The sequence below is a fragment of the Phaethon aethereus genome (assembly GCF_964289735.1).
Source record: "Phaethon aethereus genome assembly, chromosome: 1".
In the NCBI taxonomy this organism is placed as follows: Eukaryota; Metazoa; Chordata; class Aves; order Phaethontiformes; family Phaethontidae; genus Phaethon; species Phaethon aethereus.
The window spans coordinates 152,935,870-152,959,005 of NC_138575.1; the positions used below are offsets into that span (position 1 = coordinate 152,935,870).

The following is a 23,136-nucleotide window of genomic DNA, read 5'->3' on the forward strand; positions in this document are numbered from 1 at the left end:
TCTCAAAAATTATGGTTTTCAGCTTAACAGGAATTGTTTTTCTGCTCATCTTCTATTCACATAGCAAATAAATACTTAAGTCTATTTATTGGCATATCTAGTTCTCTACTTCAGCTTATTTCTTGAAGGTATTGATGCAGACTTCCAAACCTGCAGGTGAACCTTGGCACCTGCATTTATTTAGGCACCCTAATAATAGTGTCTGACTGTCATACTCCTGCTGACTTTATTGGGAGGCAAAATAGGGCCTCCATGCCAGTCTTCACTATGCACCTATCCCAGGAGGATCCTATCTGCAACTGGGCTTGTGCTCCACTTCTCAGCTCCTTGACCAGCCTCCTGCCCACTTAGGGAACGGTTTCAAAGCTGTTCTCCTTTGCCAGCTGGTGGTGGTAGCTGAGGAAAGACTGAGCAATAGATAATGTTTAAGTCCACTGTGCAACAGTGCTTGAAGGGTGCTTAGGCAGCCAAGCAGGCTTAGAAGTAGAGCACTTGAAAATCAAAGCTGTTTCAGCGCTATACAGGTGCAGCACAAAGCAGCAAGAAAGGCGGCTCACCTACAGGCAGCACGACACTACAGGAATAACAAGCCAGGGACTGAATAAAGGCAAGGGAGCATGGCAGAAGTCAAAGAGGTAACAGTGGTCAGGGCAGCATAGGAGAGAGAAGAGCATTACCAGATGCCAGGATATATAGCAAGGGGCACCAGAGAAGGAATGCCAGTGGGGAGGGCAGAGGTGAAGGGTGCTGTGTAAAGCCTGTGGGGAGGCGTCCTGAAATGGGAAAGTTGGAATATAGGTGCTGACATTTATCTAAAGAAGGCAGTTGAAGAGAGCAAGGTGTGAAGGAGACTCTTTCTTCTTTTTCTCAAATATTTCCAACTTGAGGCCAATTTTTCTTCTTTTCCAAGAAGGAGGTTTCCTTCACCAGGAAAATAATAATTATCCCCCAAAGCCACTTTATTCCAGGTTAGGAACAGGAGTGTCCCAAAGACATCACAGGGACAGGAGAGAGGCAAAACAGAGAGCAAATGGGGAACACCCCATTTCCTTTAAGGGTGAGGGATGGTATATGGGGTCTTTTGAGCTCTCACTTCATCATTTCCTAATAATATCAGCATGTGTAACCATCTGAAGCTCAGAGAGTTCAATCCCGAATCTTCTGAACATCTGGAAGAAAAGGATGGAGATCCCAGCTGGGGAATGGAAGCAAACCCGTGTGTTTTGGGGGTCTTTTTAATGGAGACCCTGCTTTTTCAGTCATGTTGACACTGCCCAAGCTCAGCTGGTAGATTACAGCTGAGAGCTTGTAATTATGGCATGACTACTTCTTTGACCTTGGTCAATTTTTGCTATAATAGTTTCTGCTGTACATAGTCTGGGCTCACGCTTAATACCTCTGATAAAACCACTTGTTTGAATTAATTAATGCATTTCTCATTAAATGTGCTCCTCATTATGTTAATCAAATCAAGAAAATCATGCTGGGTGGCTTGACCACTGTAATTGAACTTTCTTTAAAATCCACTCATTTGGCTTTTGATGAGGATTTTGATTAAACTCTTCCAAAATGTCTAGCCTAACATCTGCTAAAGAGGAAAATAAGAGCTTGCTCTGGTGAGCAAGCCATTAATTCATCACTAAGTTACACCAATTCCTTAATGTTTTACCTAGCTGGAGTATATAGAAATATTTGAAAATTGGCAATGTAAAAGTAAATGTTTCTTACAAGTGTGCTTAGAGAAAAAATCTATTTGCAGCTTTAAAATTATAAACTCTGTTCCTGGAATATGTAGAGGGTCTGGATAAGCAAGTCACAACAAATGGGAAAATACACTGGGCCGCTGTTTACTGGTGTTGAGATAACAAGAGACACATCTTCAGAAAACGACTTTGAACATGCACCAACAGTTTTACATGTGAAAATTGAATTAGTAAACATCTGTCTGTTCTCACCAGTGTCACTCACTTTCTCAAATATCAGTCCTTCTGCTCAAAATAGCTGCATTCCTCACAGGATACAGTATGTTTGGCATCATCCTGGTGTAAGGACTACATTACAAAAAAGAACAAGCCAAGGCCTGTTTTCTGGCCCTGCAAGTGTCCCTGCATGACTTGCGTCCACACTTCTAAGCTTTCTTCTCTGTCCAAAATAGGGGGACTGCATCCAGGCTGCTTATTGAGAACAGTCCTGGGACGTGATGTGGCCCAAACCATACCCATATGTTGTCCTGGGAGAGTGCTAGTTGATACAAGCCAAACCCACAATGGTTAATGCATATGGACCAGGATTTGATGCTAAATCCTGGCCTTGCTTCATGTGCCAATATAGACATGACCAGAGACACTTCCTTCTCAACCTCTCCCCCTTTCTGCCAGTACCTTCCTCTGCCTTCCCCTGATTTGCAGCCCAGTGCCCGATCCCACCAGGCAATGACCCTCAGTGCAGACCTGCCACCTGCACACTTAGTTGCCCACCCTGGCTTTACATAGGGTTGGAGACTAGATCAAAGGCCCTTTGAATATTTGGCTTTGTAAACTCTGAGATGCTCTTTGGCCTTACTTTATATTAAAGGTGTCTGTCTAAGCTGTCAGTTGGTAGATCTGAAACTGCCAGAAGGACCTGATCCTACATAGTAGTGCACCTTCAGTTTTGACTTATTGTTAGCCTCTGCATTGCAGCTTCTTCTCATATTAACTTGTCCCTGAATGAAAAGGGTTTGTTATCACTTCATATCCACTAAAGAAATTAAATTCCTTATCCAGAAAATGGAAGATCAGTCTCAAAAGTGAAGCACTGAGCACTTGCAAGGACTTTGTAGATATAAAATGACATGACAAAAATAGTGGTCAGCCTGGGACAAATAAAGGAAGCTAAGGACAGAGTTGATGAAAGTGGATTTTTCAGATACAAAGTCAATATGAGTGACCCTGAATTTTTGGAAGAGAAATTCAGTATTCCTAGCAGATATGAAACTACTTAATATTTTTCACTTTGTAACTGGTTCACCTAAGAAAGCCCCCTGAATTGTACAGGTATGATTGCACAAGAGCAGAAGAGCCCGGTTTGAATTCTTAGAATAAGTGTATCTCTTAATGTAGAAAGCATTAGGAAGAAGTAACATTGCAATAGTAATGTAACAGTTTGTATCAAAAAGATAAAGAGTAAGTTCTGTGACACTAATTTGCTTGGGTACTCTGTAAGACATCTGAGTTGATCTTGGAGCCACCACCACCACCATTTCGCTGATCATTTTCAGTCAGATTTGACTTTTCAGTTTAACGTGTGTTCCAATTTGTTCCTTGGTAAGGATGCTTTAATCTGGAATATTTTAATTCCGTTCTCTCAAGACTTGTGCACAGAATACATACTGTTAATCCATTTCCTCTCAACAAAGGCGAGGGGGCTGTCTTCATCACAAATGAGCCACTGCTTCCCATGCTCCAGAAAGCAAATCTTGGCTCTGTGACCAGCAAGTGATTCACCAGAAACTTGGCCAGGGAGTGGAAACCTCTTTTTCTGGTCATGTGAATTCAGGCCACAAAGTTCTGTTTTAGGGCAGAGAACTCGTGCTTAAAATCTCTCCAGCACTTTCTCCTTCATCGTTAGAGTTCAATTTGAAAGGACAAAAACCTGGCAACTTACTGAAGAATATTTTAAGGCTGGCAAATAACCCAGCCAAAAGCATGAGCCTGAGCTGTCAAAACACAGAAAACTTCAGCTTTACAATAAAACAGGTTTCTGTTATTTCTGACTGGCTAGGATTCTTTTGCTTAGATCAAGGGCAATAAGTCATTGATCAAAATTTCTTTTTCTTCTTCGTATTTTTGATGTTAGGAAATGCTTTCAAACTCCCCACAGATTTTTCAAGGGTTGACTTTGCTGCCAAGCAGTCTCCAAAAGCTATTCCTCTTCTCTCTCCTCTCCTCTCCCCCCGCCTCTGCTTATCTGCCTCATAGTGCTGTCACAGGATTTCTCAAGTGTCCGCAGTGGATTTCTCTAATGCCATTTCAAGTGGTTCTGTGCTGCGTTCTGCAGCCATAAGGGGAAGTGGATCCAGGGGAGGCAAGGATGGAGAGTGTTTTAGCTTTGAGAGGAAATTCAGTTTATCTACTAACTGGAGACAAAGCTGTTTGGATGCCAAGGCACAGCATTCTGCTGGCACCTGTAGAGACCTAATTTTATAACACAGAGCAACCATGGGCTTTTACTAAATCCTTAGCGTTGCTTGGGGATGAAAGTAGGACTGACGAAAGAAAGAGCATGCAAAGGAGCTCTGGAAGCTGACGGCTGGAGGCGTGTGTGTGCGCGAGTGCATGTCTGTGTGTGAGCATCCCGGCACTGGCGTTCCCATGGCATTCCCCTGCCTGCAGAAGGAATCACACAGGACCAGATGGCTGGATGGGGCCAGGCTGTGGGAGGGGATGGCAAGCATCTTCCTGGATTAGTCAGGTGAAATGTAAGCACTCTTGTGGTATCGACGGTAGATGTTGACACGTACTGGCTGTTAAGGGATCATAGGGGCCAATCCCCACTCCAGACCGCACAACTTTGCAGCTGAGCATCCCATCACAGCTTCTGTCCTCTCCCTGCTGTGTTCCTGAAGAATGTGGTTTCATCCCTCATTCCCTTATAACATCAAGCTCTCAATTCCCATGCACAGGTTAAAAATGAACAGAGTACAAATGCTGTGCCTGTCTTCCACTTACTGCCTTGGAGTGGTAACACCCAGAGCTGGCATGGGGCTGCCACTGCCCCGCCACTCCCAGGAAGGAAGACATGAAACCATTCCAGCAGAAAAACACAGTAAGACGCTGGATGCCTTGAAAACAATGAAAAAACTTGCAATGTGTCAGAGTTGGTGGCATCTTGGCCTCGCACGTGTCCAGGACTCATTTGCTTTACTGAGTGGTTTTCCTAATAAGAATTCACAAGCTAGTGAATTTAAGTCTTAAACAACCAAGAGGCAACAGAGTTTATTCACTCAGATACAAATATCTCAAGTGCCAATGCAGTTGTTTTATGGAGACAAAGTTTGAACTTCCCTATGAAAATTGGCTATAATCAACTTTTCAGTGCCCATGGGGTTTTTTTCAGTCACACAGGTACTGGGTTTTTCCTTGCTTTTCTCTATATTTATGCATAATAGGTGGGTTAAAATATCTAGCATCCATGTAGAAATATTTCAGTAAGCTCTGTTAGAAGAATTACATAAACTAAACGAAATTGCAATTTCTGACAAACATCAGTACTGTAGGAACAGCACATTATAACAGACAACAGATATCTGTGGCATGTTTCTGTTTTTGTCATGTAACTTGAGGGCATAACCAAGTTATAGCAAAGGGATATTTATCTTATTTTGTACATTTTTGTTTATTTTTCTTTTTGCAGTAGCAGCAGAAAGATACACAAGCCCTTAGCTTTTCTTTTGCCAATGGTGAAGCCACTTTAAAGTCAGTCTGGGTTGTTATTTTTTTTGACTGAATGTCTTAAGCATCTAGTAATTCCCTTCAGTCCAAGTCAAGACATGGAGTCAGTGCTGGTCTCTGAAGAACTGAAAAAAAATGCTCCTTTTATGCCCTCTGGAGAAAAGATCAGTCTCAGGAATTCAGAAAGTACACCATGCAAAAGTTGCTTTTCAGACACTACGTCTGCAGGCTGCCTGTAATCAATTAATACAGGGTGTCAAGCAGTCAACCTTTTGAAAACCAATTCATTATAAAGACAGAACTCAACCTGTTGCTTTGCTTGTTTGCATATCTTTTGTTTGTTTCATATTCACTGGTAGGTTTCTGTAAGTTAAGACTACAGAAGCTGAAATATTAACCTTCACTCACAGCTCACTGTATTCAGCACGCAAGCAGCAGACTGACGTTTGGCTTCATCACCAGATGCCCCAGAGAGAGAAGTAATGTGAGTCCATGGCCAACTTATTTTGCAGTAAGCTAGATTTCCTACTGTAGTTTTTAGTCCCAATTCATGATCAGTTTAAACTGGCATATTTTAAAAAGGAACTAGCTAGCTTTTTAGATGACTTCAGAGATCTCTATTCCCTCCTGTACAACATCATGTTATTCTTCATATCTTAAGTTTTGAGACAGAGGAGGTGGGGAGGTCGGACAGGCAGGTCCTATCAACAAGATGGTGCCTGCTGTGGCAAGGGAAACGCGTAAGCTAGTCTTTGATCAGGACATAAAAGAAAGAACCGATTTTCCAACTTTTAAAATTTTTTGTGGCAGGTTTTATGTCTAAGCCAGATACTCTTGGTTGGCAGGCTTAGATGCAACCTGGCCGAGAGATACAGCTGGCCAGCAGGGAACATGGCACAGAGAAGGTGGGAAGACTCATAGCCCTGCAGGCCTGGATGGGTTTCCATTCACCAGCCATGAGAACGTCAGATATATGCTGACCACCCACCACAGATGTCTGTCTAACCTTTCTTAAAATCACTCAGTTAAGATCATTCCGCAACTTCCCCGAGAAATCTATGCCTGTCCTTTCATACACCTAGGGCCAGAAAATTCCCTTTTATGCCTCCTAAATCTTCTATGGCTACAAGTGAATCTTGCTTCTTCGTGTCCTGCTCCAGATGAACAGCTGCTTAGCTCTCCTGACAGACTTCCACCTACTAGAGAAATAATAATGTGTTCAGTCCTCAAGAATTCTGATCCCAGTTCCTAGCCTTTCTTCCCAGGTAGTGATTTGTAGGCTTCCAATTATACTTTAATCTCTCCTTCAGCTTGCTGGGGTCTTAAAGAGCCATGCCTCAGAGTAGAGTTTTGCTGAGACCGTGTTAGTGCCAATTAGGATGGAATAGGCACTTTCCATGGTTTATGTATAAGGGGTTTGTTAATATGTTTCCATGTGAAGTGTGCCTTTTTTGCAGAAGCATCTTGACTCATGCCCAGTTTGTGATCCACTGTATCTCCCATGTCCCTTTTTGCAGAGCTGCTGGCTGGCCAGTCACTTCTTATTTTGCATCTGTGTATTTGATTTCTCCTTCCTAGCAGTAGCATGTCATGCTTGTCTTTGCAGATTTCCCCATGGTGATTTGGGGTCATTTCTCCATTTTAGGAAAATTGTTCTGAATTTTTACCCTGTTTATCCTTCCTCTGTGGTTTAAGCCTGGCAGGCATCTCAGCCCCACACAGCTGCTCACTCACTCCCTGCCACAGAGGGGCAGGGGAGAGGATCAGAAGGGTGAAAGTGAGAAACTCGTGGGTTGAAATAAAGACAGTTTAATAGATAAAGCACAAGCCATGCATGCAAGCAAAGCAAAATGAGGAATTAATTCACCACTTCCCATGGACAGGCAAGTGGTCAGCCACCTCCAGGAAAGCAGGGCTCCATTATGTGTAACGGCTACTTGGGAAGACAAATGCCACAAGTCCAAACACGCTCCCTTCCTCCTTCTTCCCCCCAGCTTTTATTACTGAGCATGACATCATAGGTATGGGATATCCCTGTGGTCAGTTGAGGCCGGGTGTCCCAGCTGCGTCCCCTCCCAGCTCCTTGTGCACCCCCAGCTTCCTCACTAGTGGGGTAGTGTGGGAAACAGAAAAGGCCTTGATACTGTGTAAGCTCAGCACACATATTGCTCAGCAATAACTAAACCAGGGGTGTGTTATCAACACTGTTTTCATCACAAATCCAAAACATAGCACCATACCAGCTACTACAAAGAAAATGAACTCTATCCCAGCTAAAGCCCATACACCTTCCAACTGCTTGCAGACTTACTCATCTCGGTGCCCACTGCTGATTTAGAAGTGCACTCTCTAGCTCACCTACAAAGTAATTAATGAAAAGGTTGACTAGCACTGAGACTAAGATGAGTCCTGTTGGTACCTACTTGAAATGTTCTTCTAGTGTTGCAGAAAGACATTGACTGGAACACACGGCAAAGCAACTGCTAGCATCTGGTTATCTGTCTGCAGTTTGAATTCTTGCATGTATGTTGCTGAGTTAAAAAAGAGGGAGAGTGCAACACTGGAAGGGACGCGTCAAACATACACATTGCTGTCCTAGCAGGAAGAAGTTGAAAGAAAAAACTTGTGCAAGATATTCATCATATTGCCTGCTCCACTGTGGGAAGATTGTCAGGTACATCAAAGTAATCATAGTACAGAAGTTTGAATATAAGTCGTGATTGCTTAACTAATGGACTACTAATTCTGTTATCTGTATAGACAGAGACATTCCAATCAACCATGATCAAATTGAAGATGAGACAATTCTAAGTCAATATTTGCCCACACTGTTTTTCTAAAATGAAAATAAGAAATGCTGTCACTCTTTCTGTACAAACCATGAGTCCATCAACCACTGCGGTCAAGGGGAAATCTTCTTGCCCTGTTATCTGACTTATGTAGAGGGATTTTCATCTTCATCTATGGTAGGCAGGCTCGAAGATGGACTATTACGACAAAGCTATCGTTTCTGCTCCAGTGCAGTAGTGATTTTATCTATATATAGTTTCCATCATTTTCAGATGTGAGATGTATGTGACTAACATCTTCATAGAGGCATTTTGAGCCTGTGTGTTACAGCTGACTATTTCTTTCTATTAGTTGGCAGGATCCACCTTTGATTTCAGGTCACACCGGCCTCTTCTGCATCAGTCAACTAGCTGAAATTTTATACACCTAAAGACCTGACTTTAGCATAAGGGTTTTGAGGGTTCTTTTGAGCAAGTGGTCTTTGATGGCTCTAATTTTATTTTTTAAGTAAGAAGATGACAAAAACAGGAAAAAAGGTGAAATCTAATTTTTGCTGAAGAGAGTATGCTGTTATTACAAATGTTGTCAGGGCTTGAGCAGCTTCTAGCAAGGCTTTTGCTATTGCAAAGCTTACTATTAATTACAACCCAAGTGTTGTGACATTTGGAAAGCCACAGAGCCTTGGTCACTTTGTCAAAGAAATTGTCATTTACATGCCTGGCATTCCTCTGACATTGACAGCCACTTATTTTACAATCCTTTAAAATGATTCTGGGATTCTTTCTTCATTTTCTAAAGAACATGGAAGATCAATTGGTCCCTAACAGAGAAAAGGACTTCAGCCACCTCAGTGTGTCCCAGGAGTAATTCGTAGGGCATTGTTTGGAAACATAGTAAGACTGAAAATGGCTGTAGCACAGCGGACAGGGGAGGTTGCGGAAACCTCAGCTGTTTTGCCTGCAAAGCTTATGCACCGTAATAATTGATTGCACCTCAGCGCGCTGAACAGCAGCTCTGAACCTGCGCTGTGCTGCCGGGCGCAGCGAGGCCTGCGATGCCCACGGATGCAGAGCGCCTGGGACTCCCTGCACTCCCGCGGGCACTGGGAGGCTCAGCTTCCCTCACTCCCAGAAAAGAAGCCATCAGCTTGAGAGTGTTGGCATTTCTCTTCTCAATGCTAATAAAGTATCTTTTGCATTGTGCGAGGCATACCCTCGTGAGGGCAGGAGGAAGCAGGGGCAAGACCTAATATTTTTTTTTATGCATGAAGTACATTAAGAACTGTTTCTTGGGTGCTCAGATCTGATGCTGTGGGAGCTGCCAAAACTGGAGGGCAACCTTCAGAGAGAGCAAAATTTTCATGCTCATGGCTTTGATAGCATCAAGGACCTGCTTCTACAATGTCAGACCATCTGAGAACCATCAGGGCCCCTCTCATTCTGACCCCATGCCCGGTCCAGACTGCCCCAGCAGCAGTGCAAAGCCCAGCTCATTTTCAGAAATAAGTTGTCTGAGCAAGAGGAGCTTCTGCTTTCGTTGCCTCTAGGCCACAGTCCGTGCAGGTGTGATATGTTCTGTCAGTCTCAGCTGATGCCTCAATCTCTAGCTATATGCATCTTTTATGAACTGATGAATTGTTATGTAGAAATTATTTCACTGTAACATGTTCCAGTGCCTAGTACATGCAAATTCTGGCAATTTTTCATTGTCCACAGGCAGCTCTTTTTCTCTTCCATGGGCAATTGATTTTGAGAGAAGAATATACCTCCTGTGATGCCTGAATTTTCCACAAGCAATCTTCCCTCTTAGTGCAAGCCATCCCAATACTGTCTAGTTTGTTGGAAGTGCTGAAATTACAGCCTGAGGTGGCACAGCTGCTGGAACAGTATCAACCAAGCGGGAATAGATACATCAGTGACAAGGGACACGATGACCTCCACTAATCCAAACCTTTTACCCACATGTTTCTGCTTTCCATAAAAATACAAGTCTCACTTGCCTGTCATTTAATAAGATTACAAAGCAAGACCAAGCAATTTTAATTGTTTGCTTCTGCAATGAAATCCATCCCTTGTGTATGGAGAAAGCCAGAGCTAACTATGTGTAAGATTAGAGTATGTCAAAGCATGTCCTGACTTCTGTCACTGATTGTCTTTCATTTAGGTGTTCAGTGAGTGAGCTTGCTCTGGCTTTCAGCAGTGTGAGCGTTGCTCTCAGTGCTCCCTATGACCAATAAATCTTTTTCACTTCCTTATGAGAGACAAGGAACATCAAGCTAACCAGCCAGTCTGAATAATCTTATTTAAAAACATTAATTCTAAGCAGTTTTTCTAACAGTTAATGTATTTATACATCTTTTTCTCATTTCAGAATTCTGTGCTGTCAGTGAAGCTGTGATAGATTCTCCTCTAGCTTGAGTAAATGAACCTAAAGTTTCAGAAGGATGCTCATACTCTGTCCAGCTGTTTTGCTTACATTCTCTGGAAAGTACAGTTAGTCTACCACAGTTGCCTAAATCATCTAGTCATACTTGATTTTTATTAAAACAAAGGTTTAACATTTGCTGGGCTTCAGCTCAGGGTAGGTCTTTGAGACACTGTGGCATTATGTAGGAGACCCCCATGGTAGCTCCAAGGATGTCCTTGGGATGTACAAAGGCAGTGCAATGCCAGGTTAGGAAGCAAGCTCAGCTCCGGGAAGTAACAGGGCCTTGTCAGCCCCATCACCAGTACTTTTGTGGCTCCTTGGTTCAGGGTGGGCACTGCAGCCCTTGATCTACGATTTTTTGCACAGCAGAGGTGGAGCTGAGGAGACCAAATAGCAGCTGTGGCTGTGAAAGTGCTCTGGGATTGCAGTTCCCAACCTTCTGTGTCTCCTTCTTGGCTGACACTGCATCCTGCCGGCTGCCTTTTGCCCTCTCTCAGACCCCTGCAGCTGAGGAAGTCTCTGAACAGCTGATTTCCCAAAGCTGGGAGGGCACAGGGGAGGTCTTATTCCTGGCTTTGTTCTGTTTCCTATGCTCTTGCCCAAATAGCTAATTTTTTTTATCATAGTGATCATTCTTGCTGATTTTATGGTCTCTTTGTAGCAAGGTGGAGTCACCCTGTGTATGCTGTAAGTGCTGTTTCATTTACCTGTTGGGACTTCCTGAAGCAGAGGTTGGATCCATATCATTATTTTAATCGCCCCTCTTAGACCTTTTCTCCATTAATTTGTCTAATCCCCTTTGTACCTCTTCATACTTTTGGCTTCCACAATACTGTGTGCAGTAAGTCTCCATTTAATTATGTGTTGTGTGAAAAAGTGCTTCCTATTTTTTAATTTTGACTGTTTGCCTGATAATCTCATTACGTTCCCCCTAATTCCTGTATTGTGGGAATTAACAATCTGGTAAATTAATAATTATTAATAATACTATTAAGTATTATTCATTTGATATACATTGTTTATTTTATTATTTAACATTATTATTACAATCATTAATAACTATCTGTTCCCTTCTCTGTGCAGGCAGGGATTTTGTAAGCTACTATCCTAATTCCTGTCAGTTGTCTGCTTTCCAAGTGGGCATCTCCAATGTCCAGGAGTTGTCCCACACCTCTCATGGTCCTCGCTGCCCTCCTCTGTGCTGTTCATAGTTCTGCAATATCCTTTTCCAGCTGCAGTAGCCAGAACAGGACATACCATTCAGGAAGCAGGCATGTCAGGGCTTCCCACGGCACTGTTTTCTACAGACGGTTTTTACTTCTTTCTCTAGACCTTTCCTAACAATCCAAATCTTCTCTTTTGCCTTTTTGACACTGCTGAGCATCAGGTTTTAGCAATGACTCCTTTTCTGTATGAGACTAGGCCATTCAGAGTCAACAGTAGCATGGGAATACTTGTGATCTGTATTCCCAGAGCACACGCTGCATTCGCATTTTGACCAGTTTCACAATGGGCTTTAACTTTTGCATTTTTGGGGGTTTATTACTTTTAAGGCTTTTGCTCTGTAGTGGAATTCATGATTCCCATTTAATGTGGGGATAGAATTAAGTGCCTAGAAAATGGGATTCACAAAACCTGACAAGCAGAACAGGTGTCTAAGCCAGCAGGAAAAACTGGTAAGGGAAGGGTGGCTTGGATCTTGCTTTTTCACTCTGAGAAAGTTACCTGCTTCCACTTGGGATTCACAGCATGTGCCCAGCTCTGCAGGGTGATAAGGTTTCCTTCCAGAAATAAAGGATGAAGATTTCTTATATGACTGGGCAGGAACTCTTGTTCATGCTTGGGCACCCCACACTTGAAGCACTTGCATGAAACTCCTTGGTTGTTTTCTTCTGAAATGAAATGGGAGCCCACATTCCCCAGGTGAAGTATGTATGCTTTACACCTCTCTGTATAGGCTGTGCAGGGCGCAGGAGAGTGGAGTAGAGAAGGGGACATCTCAATGCTTTGTGCTGAAGTTCCCTTACTTGCTGTAGGATAATCAAACATCTAGTGGATTGCTGAGTGAAGAAGGGAGCGGAATGTCAACTGTGCACAAGGTTATCATGCGTACACCCTTCTTTTGTGTCCCCAGAGAGGCTGCTCACACTTCAAAGGAAGAGGTGGACTAAAATCAGGAGTAAAACACATCCACCTGAGCTTAGTTCTAGAGAAAGTGGCTGCTTGGAAATAAGTGTAAATGTTGCCACAGACTTCATGAGAACCATGGTTTCATCACCTTCTTTGGTGTTGTCCTTGCATTTCATTTTATCAGTACACAATTTTGAGTTACTTCATCACAGCAGTAGTTTTCAGTTCCCAGTGCTCTGTTTCAGCTGTTGCCCCTAAAAATTATCACTGAAAACTGTTATTGGGGCATGGAGTAAGTTGCATATCTTAACAACTTTCCATCTGTTTCATAACCATCACCTATTCTCCACATACCAGACCAGGAAAAGCAATGAAATACAAAACTATCCATCCATCAGCTTCTCCCTCCATCGAACACAGAAAAAAGACAGTATCAGTGTTGCAGATCATCTGTCCCTCATTCACCGTTAATCGTGCTAGTATTCCTTTTACTTTCTGTCTGTTATGAATTCAGCAGCCTCCAGGAAGCTCACTGATAGCTGAGACTCTCTACTTCCACTTCAGGGTTTTTTCCCCTGTGAGCTAGCCTTTAACTTTGTTCCAGTGTTTGAAAGATCTAATATTCCATCTAAATTGAATATTCAAATATATTTTTAGATACCTTCTTTATCTCTTTTACTAGTCTCTAGAGCCTTGCATCCGCTCCAGTTCAACAAAAGCACATGATGAAGTGCCTGTGTGCTTTGCTGTATTGGGACCTGAACACTAATTTCTTCTCCTCAGTTTTGTTTTCAAAACATTTGAAATTCCCAGTCAGGTCTAGCTGCAAGACATTTTACTTATTTTCTACTGGTTTTAGCACTAGTTGTCTTCAAATTAGTGACCATAAGTCTAATATGTTTGTGCATGTTTGTATGCATATTACTATCACTGGGATTTAAAAGCTAATGATATTATGATCCTAAAATCCTTTTTGCTCCTTGGCATGTAATTTGTATACTTAGATTATAATAATGACCTTCTGTCCAGAAGCAGTTGTCTACGTTAAAGCCTAAATCTTTGCCAAGTATTTCTATACAATATATGATACAAAACTAGTCTTTCCCTAAAATCAGAAGTAATTGTGTAGTAAGTAATTACTGTTGTCTTATTCAGTATGTCATCTATGCCTCATGAGAAATAGCGGCAAACTGCAAATGATAAATCCATATCCAAAGACCTCCCAGACCTGAAGCTTTCCTTTGAGATGATGCTGGTTTGCATTTTGTGCTTTTTAAATAATTATCAAAATCTCAAATCAAATAATTTTACAGATTTTAAAAACCCAAATAGCTTTTTCCTAAAAGACATAATCCAAAGTACCACCTACTCTTTCAATGCAAGTATCAATCACCAGTAGCCAAGTTGGAATCAGAATAAAAATGCACTGTTCTCCGGACACTAACTTAAATTTACTTAAACAAGGACTGACCAAGTTAAACAAGCAATAAAATTGGTGGTTTGGGGATACTGACTGATAGATGAGTTCCTCATTTGTTCTGTGGGGCTCAGGGCAGCATTTAAACAGTTTTGTTTCTCTTTTCTTAATTTTTAAATCAAACCGTTTTTCTCCCTCTGGCTCTCTTATCTATTGATGTAACTGGTGTTGCATGAGAAATTACCTCATTTCAGTGGCTGGAGCCAGTTTTTCTATCTGCTGCAGTAAGGTTTGTTCATTTATTTAATGAGCCTGGATAGGTAGGAAATTAAGTATCAGGAGCTGCAGATGAAGAAAACTAAACCAGAATTTTCTGTTTATTAGGGTGGTTTAAAGAAAACCACAACACAAAATAAGACTTGTATTAATATAGCCAGTACATATAATTGGTATTTGGATTATGGCATGATTATTACTTTGCAGACAAGGGACTCTCTTATCACTCAGTCATCAACAAAGTAGCTGCATTCTGTGCTCATCTCATCTCTGAATCTGAAAGAAGAGCTAGTTATTATCTTCAAGTGGGGTTATTAATGAGAGGAAAAATCATCCCCAATTACTGTGAAGAAAAATATTTCAACATTTACATATCTGAGACTTTAATTTTGATCTAGTCCTTCATGAGTTCTTAAGCTCAGACTGTATTCACCTTTCCAAACGTTCCCACAGCATCGTGTCAAGGGGAACTTGCACCTGTCCAAGTTCTGGCTTCCCCAGCTGAATGCTTCGGGGTCACAGAAATGCTGCCCATCCCATCCATGTGCTGCCCGAGACCGATTTCCACTGAGATTCCTTCATGCAACACCATAGGAACGGAGTCTCAAGCATAGGCTTCGCTAGAGAAGTAAGAAATTCTGACCTGCTTATACTGTCTGTGTTCACAGTCATTTTTTTTTAACTAGAAACAGACTGGGATTTATTTGAAAGAGATAATTTCACTCTTTTGCTTTATTTTGAACAAGGTCTTGATCCTTGTGAAATTAATTGTTTGGAATTTTTGACTCTGAACCTCCTAGAATAAAACCTGAGCAACACAAAGGTGATGATTTAAATTCAGTTAAACATGTGGGCGGTAACCAGGAGATGGGAGAAGTGCTGTCCATACTGTGAGTCCCTCCATCAACATAGATGCGATGGTCTGACCTTGGCAGGTTCAGGAGGTAGGGACTTCAAACAGACTTTGCAGTCAGCTGGAAATGTAGCTACTAGACGAAGAAAACTCAATAATTACACAGCTGTTTCAGTAGATTACAGATTTCCTAGAAAACAATAAAACAACCATCTGTGAATTGAAAAAGTAAACCATCTTTTTTTTTCATTCAAAAACTTAATTCCTGAAAATCATTAGATATGTCCTCTGTAAACTTCTTATCTCTTTTCAAAACCCACAAAGTCTGTAACCCATTGGTGTGGATTTCTCTACAGCATTTATGCCCATTAATGCTTAGTTGATTTACAGTGAAATTGCTGCAGAAAGGACTGTCTTGGACAGCCATATAAATATTAAATTAATTTCTTATGAAGGATGGCTGCTATTACACTAAATATTAAATGAATTCATAATACTTGGACATTTGCAATAAATCACTACTGTGACTGCGTGCTAACATCCCATTCCAAATCCTTTTTTTGGTGCTATTAAAGCCATGGAAAAGGACCGGTTGCTCTCAAAGAAATGTACAGCTTTGTAACACTGGAGTCATTAACAAATTCCCACGACACAAGGAGGAGCTTTATAACTTAGTCCCATTTTACAGACAGGGGGAGGAGGCTTGAAGGGGTTTAGGTTGAACTGCTGATCACAGGAGATTGAAACCCAATCTGTTTCTCAGGGGAGACATCACAGTAAATTATCAGCTCCTGACAGTCCTTGTTTTCCTTGAAGTGCTCTGAGCAGCATCAGCAGAGGATCTGGCAATGTGATACCAGAAGGCTGAGAGCATTTGCCAGACTCAAAAGGAGAAAGAGCTGGATGTAATGTCTAATCTCCAGGCACCCAAAGTGGTTAGTATCAGTTCACCTCTCAATATCTTGCCCAAGGCCATGATGGGAAGGATGGGACTCTTCAGGTTTTGACTAGGAGGACTAGGCTTAGCAATTGAAATAAATCATCTTTTCTCTTTAGAGAACACAGATCTGAGTCTCAAAAGTTTAGTAAAATGCTCAGTGGACTAAGAAGGGCTAAAAATAAATTCTTTATTTTTTCCTTTTGTTAAAGTAGAACAAAGGGTACATCAGCAAGCTCATTATAGCTCTCTGTTATCTGAGCGATAGTAGCCAGGCCTAACCCTGTAGAGTGGAAGCCATTCCTGTAAACAAAATTGAATGACTGTCAGACTCATCTGCTTTTTAATGTGCAGTTGGGTGTGAATATATGCATCTCCTTCTTTCCAAAGATTTTTGATTCTATGCCTTGAACGGTCCAAGTCACACAAGGTTTTTCTAATGAAAATTTGCCAAGGTATTTAAATCAGAAGCAAAATTTAGAAAAGCTGCTACCACATAGGAATATTAATTGTTCATTATACAGGGCTTTAGCTCACATAGTTACTTTGCGTGTGCAAGTTGCCAATTAAAGAGGCTCAAAGTGCTCAGTGCTCGCTGCTGCACAATAGCGGTTTCTCCAGAGCCTCACAATGGCTATTGTATTCTGTCACTGACCTTTAGACACCTTCAAATGCATATTGACACAGTATGCTGGGATCGTTAGAGCTATTGTTTCAGTGCGCCACAGGGAAAGGAGAGTTTTGCAATTTTGTGAAGAGCTTTAAAATTTGATATAATGATGACAGCAGCAATATTTCTTAATGAGAGAGTGAGAGAAACGCTGAAGCATTTTTTTGGTGCTTCAGGTGAATTCCAGCATGCACACCTACAACAGTTCCCACAGCTTTCCCCACTCGGGAAAGAAGATGCTTAGCAGGTGGGTTTGGTCTGCTTTTCTATTGTTTCCAGGGGAACTTAATTAGTATTTTTGACCTGATGGTGCCATATGGCCAGCCTCTCTTGGCTTCCATGGATTCTGCCTGGATGAACATCTTGGCAGGATGGATCCTTTCATCCTGTAAGTGACAAATGCCCTTTTAAACAGAGTGTATAACTCTGTTACAAACCCATAGTATGCAGGAGACCGGGATCTGGAAGCATGGTTCAGACTCTACTCTTCAAAAATTGGTGGACATTGTCTCTGTGATAACAACTAAGCTTCATTTTACTTCTTCTGTGTCTTAAGATCTAAGGTATTTCTGTTTTCTTACCAGTCTGTGACAGCTAAAGAGTACAAACAAGACCTGTGGGAGCACAGATATCAGATACTCCAAGTACATTTACTGTAGTAAATCCAAGCATCTTCTAAAGGCTTATATTTATTTTATTGTAGCCCTCCTATTCTTTAAGGCTGCTTTGAGAAATTACTTCAGCAGTCAGCACATAAAAGAGCATCATTTTAAACCTTGCATGGGCCATTTTGTCTACATAGAATAAATAAATTTCTGGCTTGTATTGCCAAAGAGTGTTCCTGCTTGAAGATAGAGACATTGTTTCTGTTCCGTAAGTGTTGCGGTTGCTGGCTTTGTTTTTATCCCCTGGGATCCTGTTATAGAACAAATTATCAAATACCGCTAAACTTCACAGCCCTGAGTCTCTGAAGATAGTCTTGGGTAAAGGTTTGCACTTCTGAAAGAAGCAGAAGAAATCTAACAGACCTTTAGCAAAACTTCTTATGTCATTAAAAAAAATGGACAATTTACTGCACAGCATTGCTGGTTGCAACTCTAGCCTAGTGCTGTGCAGCGTGTACTGGAGCATGGCTAGTTTCTGCACACAGTCCTTCTACCCAAATAACTTTATAGCTGAAGGAGATAATATCTGGTATTTGTGTGCGCTTGAGGTACATGTGCAGCAGGATTTCTCACACTGCTATAAAACCCACAAGGTCAGAAGTGTTTCTTCAGCAATGCAGGCTGGACCTTTTTTTCACAATTAATTGAAAGGGTGCTGTTATCTTGTTTTCATTCCTCTGTATCAGAAGCCCTCATAGAACTTTGAAACCTCCTGTGCGCTGCCACTGCAGTTGCCAATTGTGAATTTCGTGGTCTATCTTCAAAGATCAAGGTGATACATTTACCTTAACACATGAGAAGTGACCCACTTCTAGGAGGGAGATGGGAGTAGGTAGAGCTCTGTGGTGCAGGATGTGAAGGGGAGTACATGCTGGAAATAGGGATTAAATCACTCTCATGTCTCCATTCTCCCTACAGTAAATCTGCATCAGGTAGTAAACAAGGCAGTAATGATGAGCACTTCTCTTGCAGTGGGCTGGGATCTGAAACCTCTCCTCAGACCCTTGTGCTTCCTAGCAGAGGTTTTTAGCCATAGTGTCTGATTTGTTACTTTTGAGGAATTTCTCTGTTGAGGGACAGGATTTTCCTGGAAGAGAGTGAGTAGCACTTCGATTGCCACCTTCTCTCTGTGGGAAGTTTGTACCTTTGCTGTGCCACTGTAACTGCACTATTTCTCTCAAAAGACACATGATCACTGCCTGGGTGGATTTGAAAATGGGGATAATCTTTGCAGTATTTTAGGTCGTTATACTGCTGAACGAGTTGAAGCTCTGTTGGATGGGGAGGAATTTTCATAGGAACTTTATTACCAAAAGCTCAAGTTCTACCTAGATCCACCGCTAGTCAAGGCAGTTCTGGGAGGTTTCCTGCCACACACAGTGAGATTTTCCAAAAGAAAAGCAAAAGGACTTGGTATGTCTGCTCGCTGCCCATATTTCCTTTGGTTCCTTTGCAGAAGGAGAAGAAGAGCGGGCTGCTGAAGCTTCTAGCAGGAGCATCAACGAAAAAGAAGTCACGGTCCCCACCATCCGTGTCCCCCACACATGATGCCCAGGCAGCCATTGAAGGAGTCCTGCAAGGGGCAGTGGGACCCGAGCTCTCCTCTCTTTCCAGCCACGGCAGGGCCGGCTCATGCCCTGTCGAGAGTGAAATGCAAGGAGCCATGGGGCTGGAGCCTCTGCACAGAAAAACAGGCTCCTTAGATTTGAATTTTTCCATCCCTTCTCCTGCCAGGCAGTCCCTCTCTTCCATGGCAGCTATTCGGCCAGAGCCCAAGCCTTTGCCCCGGGAAAGGTAAGCTGTGTATCTTGTGTATCTCCTGAGGTTGCCTACATCCTCAGCAAGCATTTGGAGGAGGGCTGCAAGTTTAGCTTGCTCAAGGGTTGTTGCAGTTTTGCTGCTCTGTGGATTGACTGTAGATGGCTCAGCTGTCTTTTAGGAAGACAGGGCTTACGTGCATCTGCCCATTGAAAATCATTTGACACACAGTGCAGGGTTAACGTTCATTGATTAAAAAAATGGTGAACAGCACCTGGCCATGACACTGTTCAGCCCTGGTCTAACTATGGAGGACAGCAGTACTCTCTCAGCCCAAAGGGTGTAAATGCTGTTGGCAAAGGCCAGTTTTTAAGTGGGATCCCTATGATTTAATAAACTTATGAGGTTGTCATGTGATGCTTCCTGCTCGGGGCTAACAGGGGCGATGTGTTTGCTTATCAAGGCCCTTTCTGGCCTGTTCTGCAATACCAAAGACAGTTTCAAATTTTCGTTGTTTAGCATACTTCCAGGAAGTGCCATCTTCAGTGACCTGTTACCAAAAATGCAGCTTATTTCTAGAGAAGAATGTACCAGTGATTCTGGAGTTCATTTCAGCAGCCTGCTCTGCACCTTAGTACCTTAGAGTAACTGACCTTGCAAACCCAAAAAGAGTCAAGTGGGAACACCAAAATACAAAAGCAGATGGAGAGAGAGATAACTGACTAGAAACGGGCTAGGTCTCCATGTGCAGAGTCATATTGGCTTCAGGTAAATATTTTCTACAAGACTGTAGTTTGAGGACTGGGAAGGGAAGAGATAATACGCTGATACGATGCTATTGAAATGCTTTCCACTCAAAAAGCTATTGAAGAGAACGTGTTTTTTACAAAAGCATGAAAAAGTTTTCAAAAAGCAATCTAGGGAACTCTCTGGAGTTAATATTTAAAACAATTTTGGAAAAATAGTAAAGTACCAGAAGTTTGAAAGAAACTATTTTTATCTGAGTCTGTGAAAGAGGCTGAAGGGAGTGGACTTACCCAAAGACACCTGACCCTGAATCCATTTGGGGTCATGGAGCAGATGATGCAGGGCATAGTAAGGAATACTGCAGGACAGTTCATACCTTACACAGTGTTTTACTGAATGCAGGTTGAAATTTGGTTGGGAAGGTAACAATGTAAATTATTTAAGCTTTTCTAAGGCATCTGGTTTGTTACCATAAAATGTCTTGCTGAGTAAACTGTGCACAACTGACACAGCAGATGCTAAGTGGATTGAAAACTGGTTCACTGGCATCAAATCTAACTCTAGATCAGAAATCACTAGAAAACGATTGTGTATGTGTGTAGTGTAGCCCAACAAGAGGTGAGTCTTGGACCTGCACTGTCCAACATGAAGTCTTTGCTCTTGCAGAATGGAGGATTGAAGTAGGAGGTAGATGAAGAGGGCAGACCTGTTGGTACCAAGCTAATTCAACTCACTGTTGAGGACAACACAGAGTAACTGTATATTTCAGAAAGGCCAAAACCGAGGCAAAGTAGAGTGGCCTCATAAGAACAATGGAAGGTTTAAAACAATACACCTGCAGTGAGTGATACAGGGAGCTGTGGTACACCTGGTAAAGAGCACGCTTAGGAATGGCTTGGTAACAGTCTGTAAGAGACTGAAGACAGGACAGACGTGGGAATATTTTTACTCTAGGTTGGGCATTTTTTCTAAAAGAGATGCTGTTGTTCAAGCGCAGCTATTGGACTTGAAACAGAAATAAATACAGGCAAGTCCTTCAGCATTGTAATGAAGGAGGTGAGAGCAGACTATCATAGTATTTTCTTGTACTTAAAATCCATGAAAAAGCAATTTAGTAAAAAGAGTGAAAAACCAATCCCTATTTAGGCACACTTAATTTGGTCTACATCAGTTTAGATTAATGCTATAAGAAAAGCTAAATCAATATAAACCAGATTTAGCACCAGTGTAACTAAATCACTGGAATGCTGCACCTTTAGTTAAATGTAGCTGTGAAAAGAAGCCAGGAAGAACATCTCCTGATGTCTCCAGAGCTGGCTGCTGAGGTGCTTTTCTCAAAGCTTTACTGTAGAGAAGTCCAGACACATTATTTAATATGCCAGGGGTAGTCCCATATCCTCGAAATTTCTCAGTTCACCTCAGGATGGTCCAGATAGTGAAACATTTAACTGATGACAATTTTAAGTGGCAGAATAGAACCAGAGGGACACGGGTTAGCTGCATCTGCTCAGCTGTGCTGGATCAGGAGTAAATAGATTTAGTCTGGTAAAACTGAGTAAATACTTCCAATTGCTGTATATGATGGTAAGGAACTTACCTGAGTTTAAGCATTTTAATTCCCGAGTCTTAAATCCGAAAATAAACTATAATTGAAGTAACCCTAATTATACACAGCAGGCAAGATTCTCTAATTGATTTATGAATTAACTTCCATATCATTGGTGTATCTGCATTCCTTAACTGATCATATGGGTTTTTTCATGCCCATAATGGGAAATATTAATTACCTTCATGCACTAGGAAGGATAATGCTTCGTCCTGGAATAATCTGAGCAGATACATTAAACACTTGTCTCCTAGAAATTCATCCCACATCCATCTGTGCTCATTAAATCATCAAATTGCTCAGAAGTACCAAATTTTTTTTTTTTTTAAACAAATTACGGTTTTCAAACCACTTGTTCTTTTCACATCTGGCAACGGAGGAACTCGCATTCAACGTCACTCAGCTCCATATTTTGCTTGTTTGCATTTTAGTGCATTTCATCCACACAGTAGGAGCAATTCTCTGAGAAAGAAAAGGGAGGAGAGGGAAAAAAAGGTTAGATAAACAGATTCAGATGCTGGATGAAATTTTAAAAAGCTGCAAAGCATTTCAGTGCACTTAGCTGTACTTGGCTTTCTGTCTCCCAACGCCCATCTGTGCACACAGAGACAGAGCACTGGAAGGTTGGAAGAAGTAGCACATTCCTTAATATTTACGGCATTCGAAATGAGGCTCATGCAGGCAGCAGAGCACCCCTTCTCCCATAGAGGCTGGCTTGCAGCTCCAGCACTCGCCACATCCAGGCTACTGATCAAACCCGAGCGGTCATGCTGCCAGCCATGTCGGAGGTGCATTAAAAGACTCTGATCGCTTGCAGCTCGACGCTCACGATTTAAGGGAAGAATTGCCTATGCTGCTGCCTGACAGCACAGCCCTTCGTGGGAGTTGCAGCCAGTCAGACGGGAAGGTGAAGTGAGCTTTGCCCTCTCGGAGATGCTGCTAATGTTGTGCTCTCATTCATTTTTTGTGCAAGCTAAACAACTGTTTTATCTTGTCCTACTTGATATTCCAAAACCTGGTTGTGGATGGCTGGATTAGAAAGGAAATTGCTCCTAGCTCTCCCGTCATTTAGCTTTGATACTTAACTGGTTTGCTGGGATAGTTAGTGCCCATCTCTGCCTTCTGGGTGTAGTTTCCCACTATTGATTTATAAAACCACCTTCCTTCAGCTGCTCTCTGCCATAAAGCATCCATGAGTCTGAGAAGCAGAGCAGAGAAATTTCCCATGTGGTCTTGTCACTTTGTGTTGCCATGACTGACCATCAAGTGAATACCCCATCGGGCTGTGTCCCCCTCACACGCTCTTTTCCACTGACTGCTGCTGCTGCAAGGAACAGGACCAGTCCAGGGATGTGCTGTGGTCAGGCAGAGCTTGGGCCAGAGACTTGTTCACATCCCACTGATGCTGTTGGTTCACGTGGGAGAAGG

At 42.1% G+C, this 23,136-nt stretch overlaps 1 protein-coding gene across 2 annotated transcripts in view; it reads left to right on the plus strand.

Moving 5' to 3' along the window:
* Positions 1 to 23,136, plus strand: part of SH3RF3 (SH3 domain containing ring finger 3) — a gene marked incomplete at both ends in the record, with an annotated part of 262,235 nt that overhangs the window by 230,921 nt on the left and 8,178 nt on the right. For both annotated transcript variants that reach the window (XM_082014120.1, XM_082014121.1), the window contains one exon: positions 19,054 to 19,391. In XM_082014120.1, coding sequence (XP_081870246.1) covers positions 19,054 to 19,391 — 338 coding nt within the window. The remainder of the gene's footprint in view (positions 1 to 19,053; positions 19,392 to 23,136) is intronic.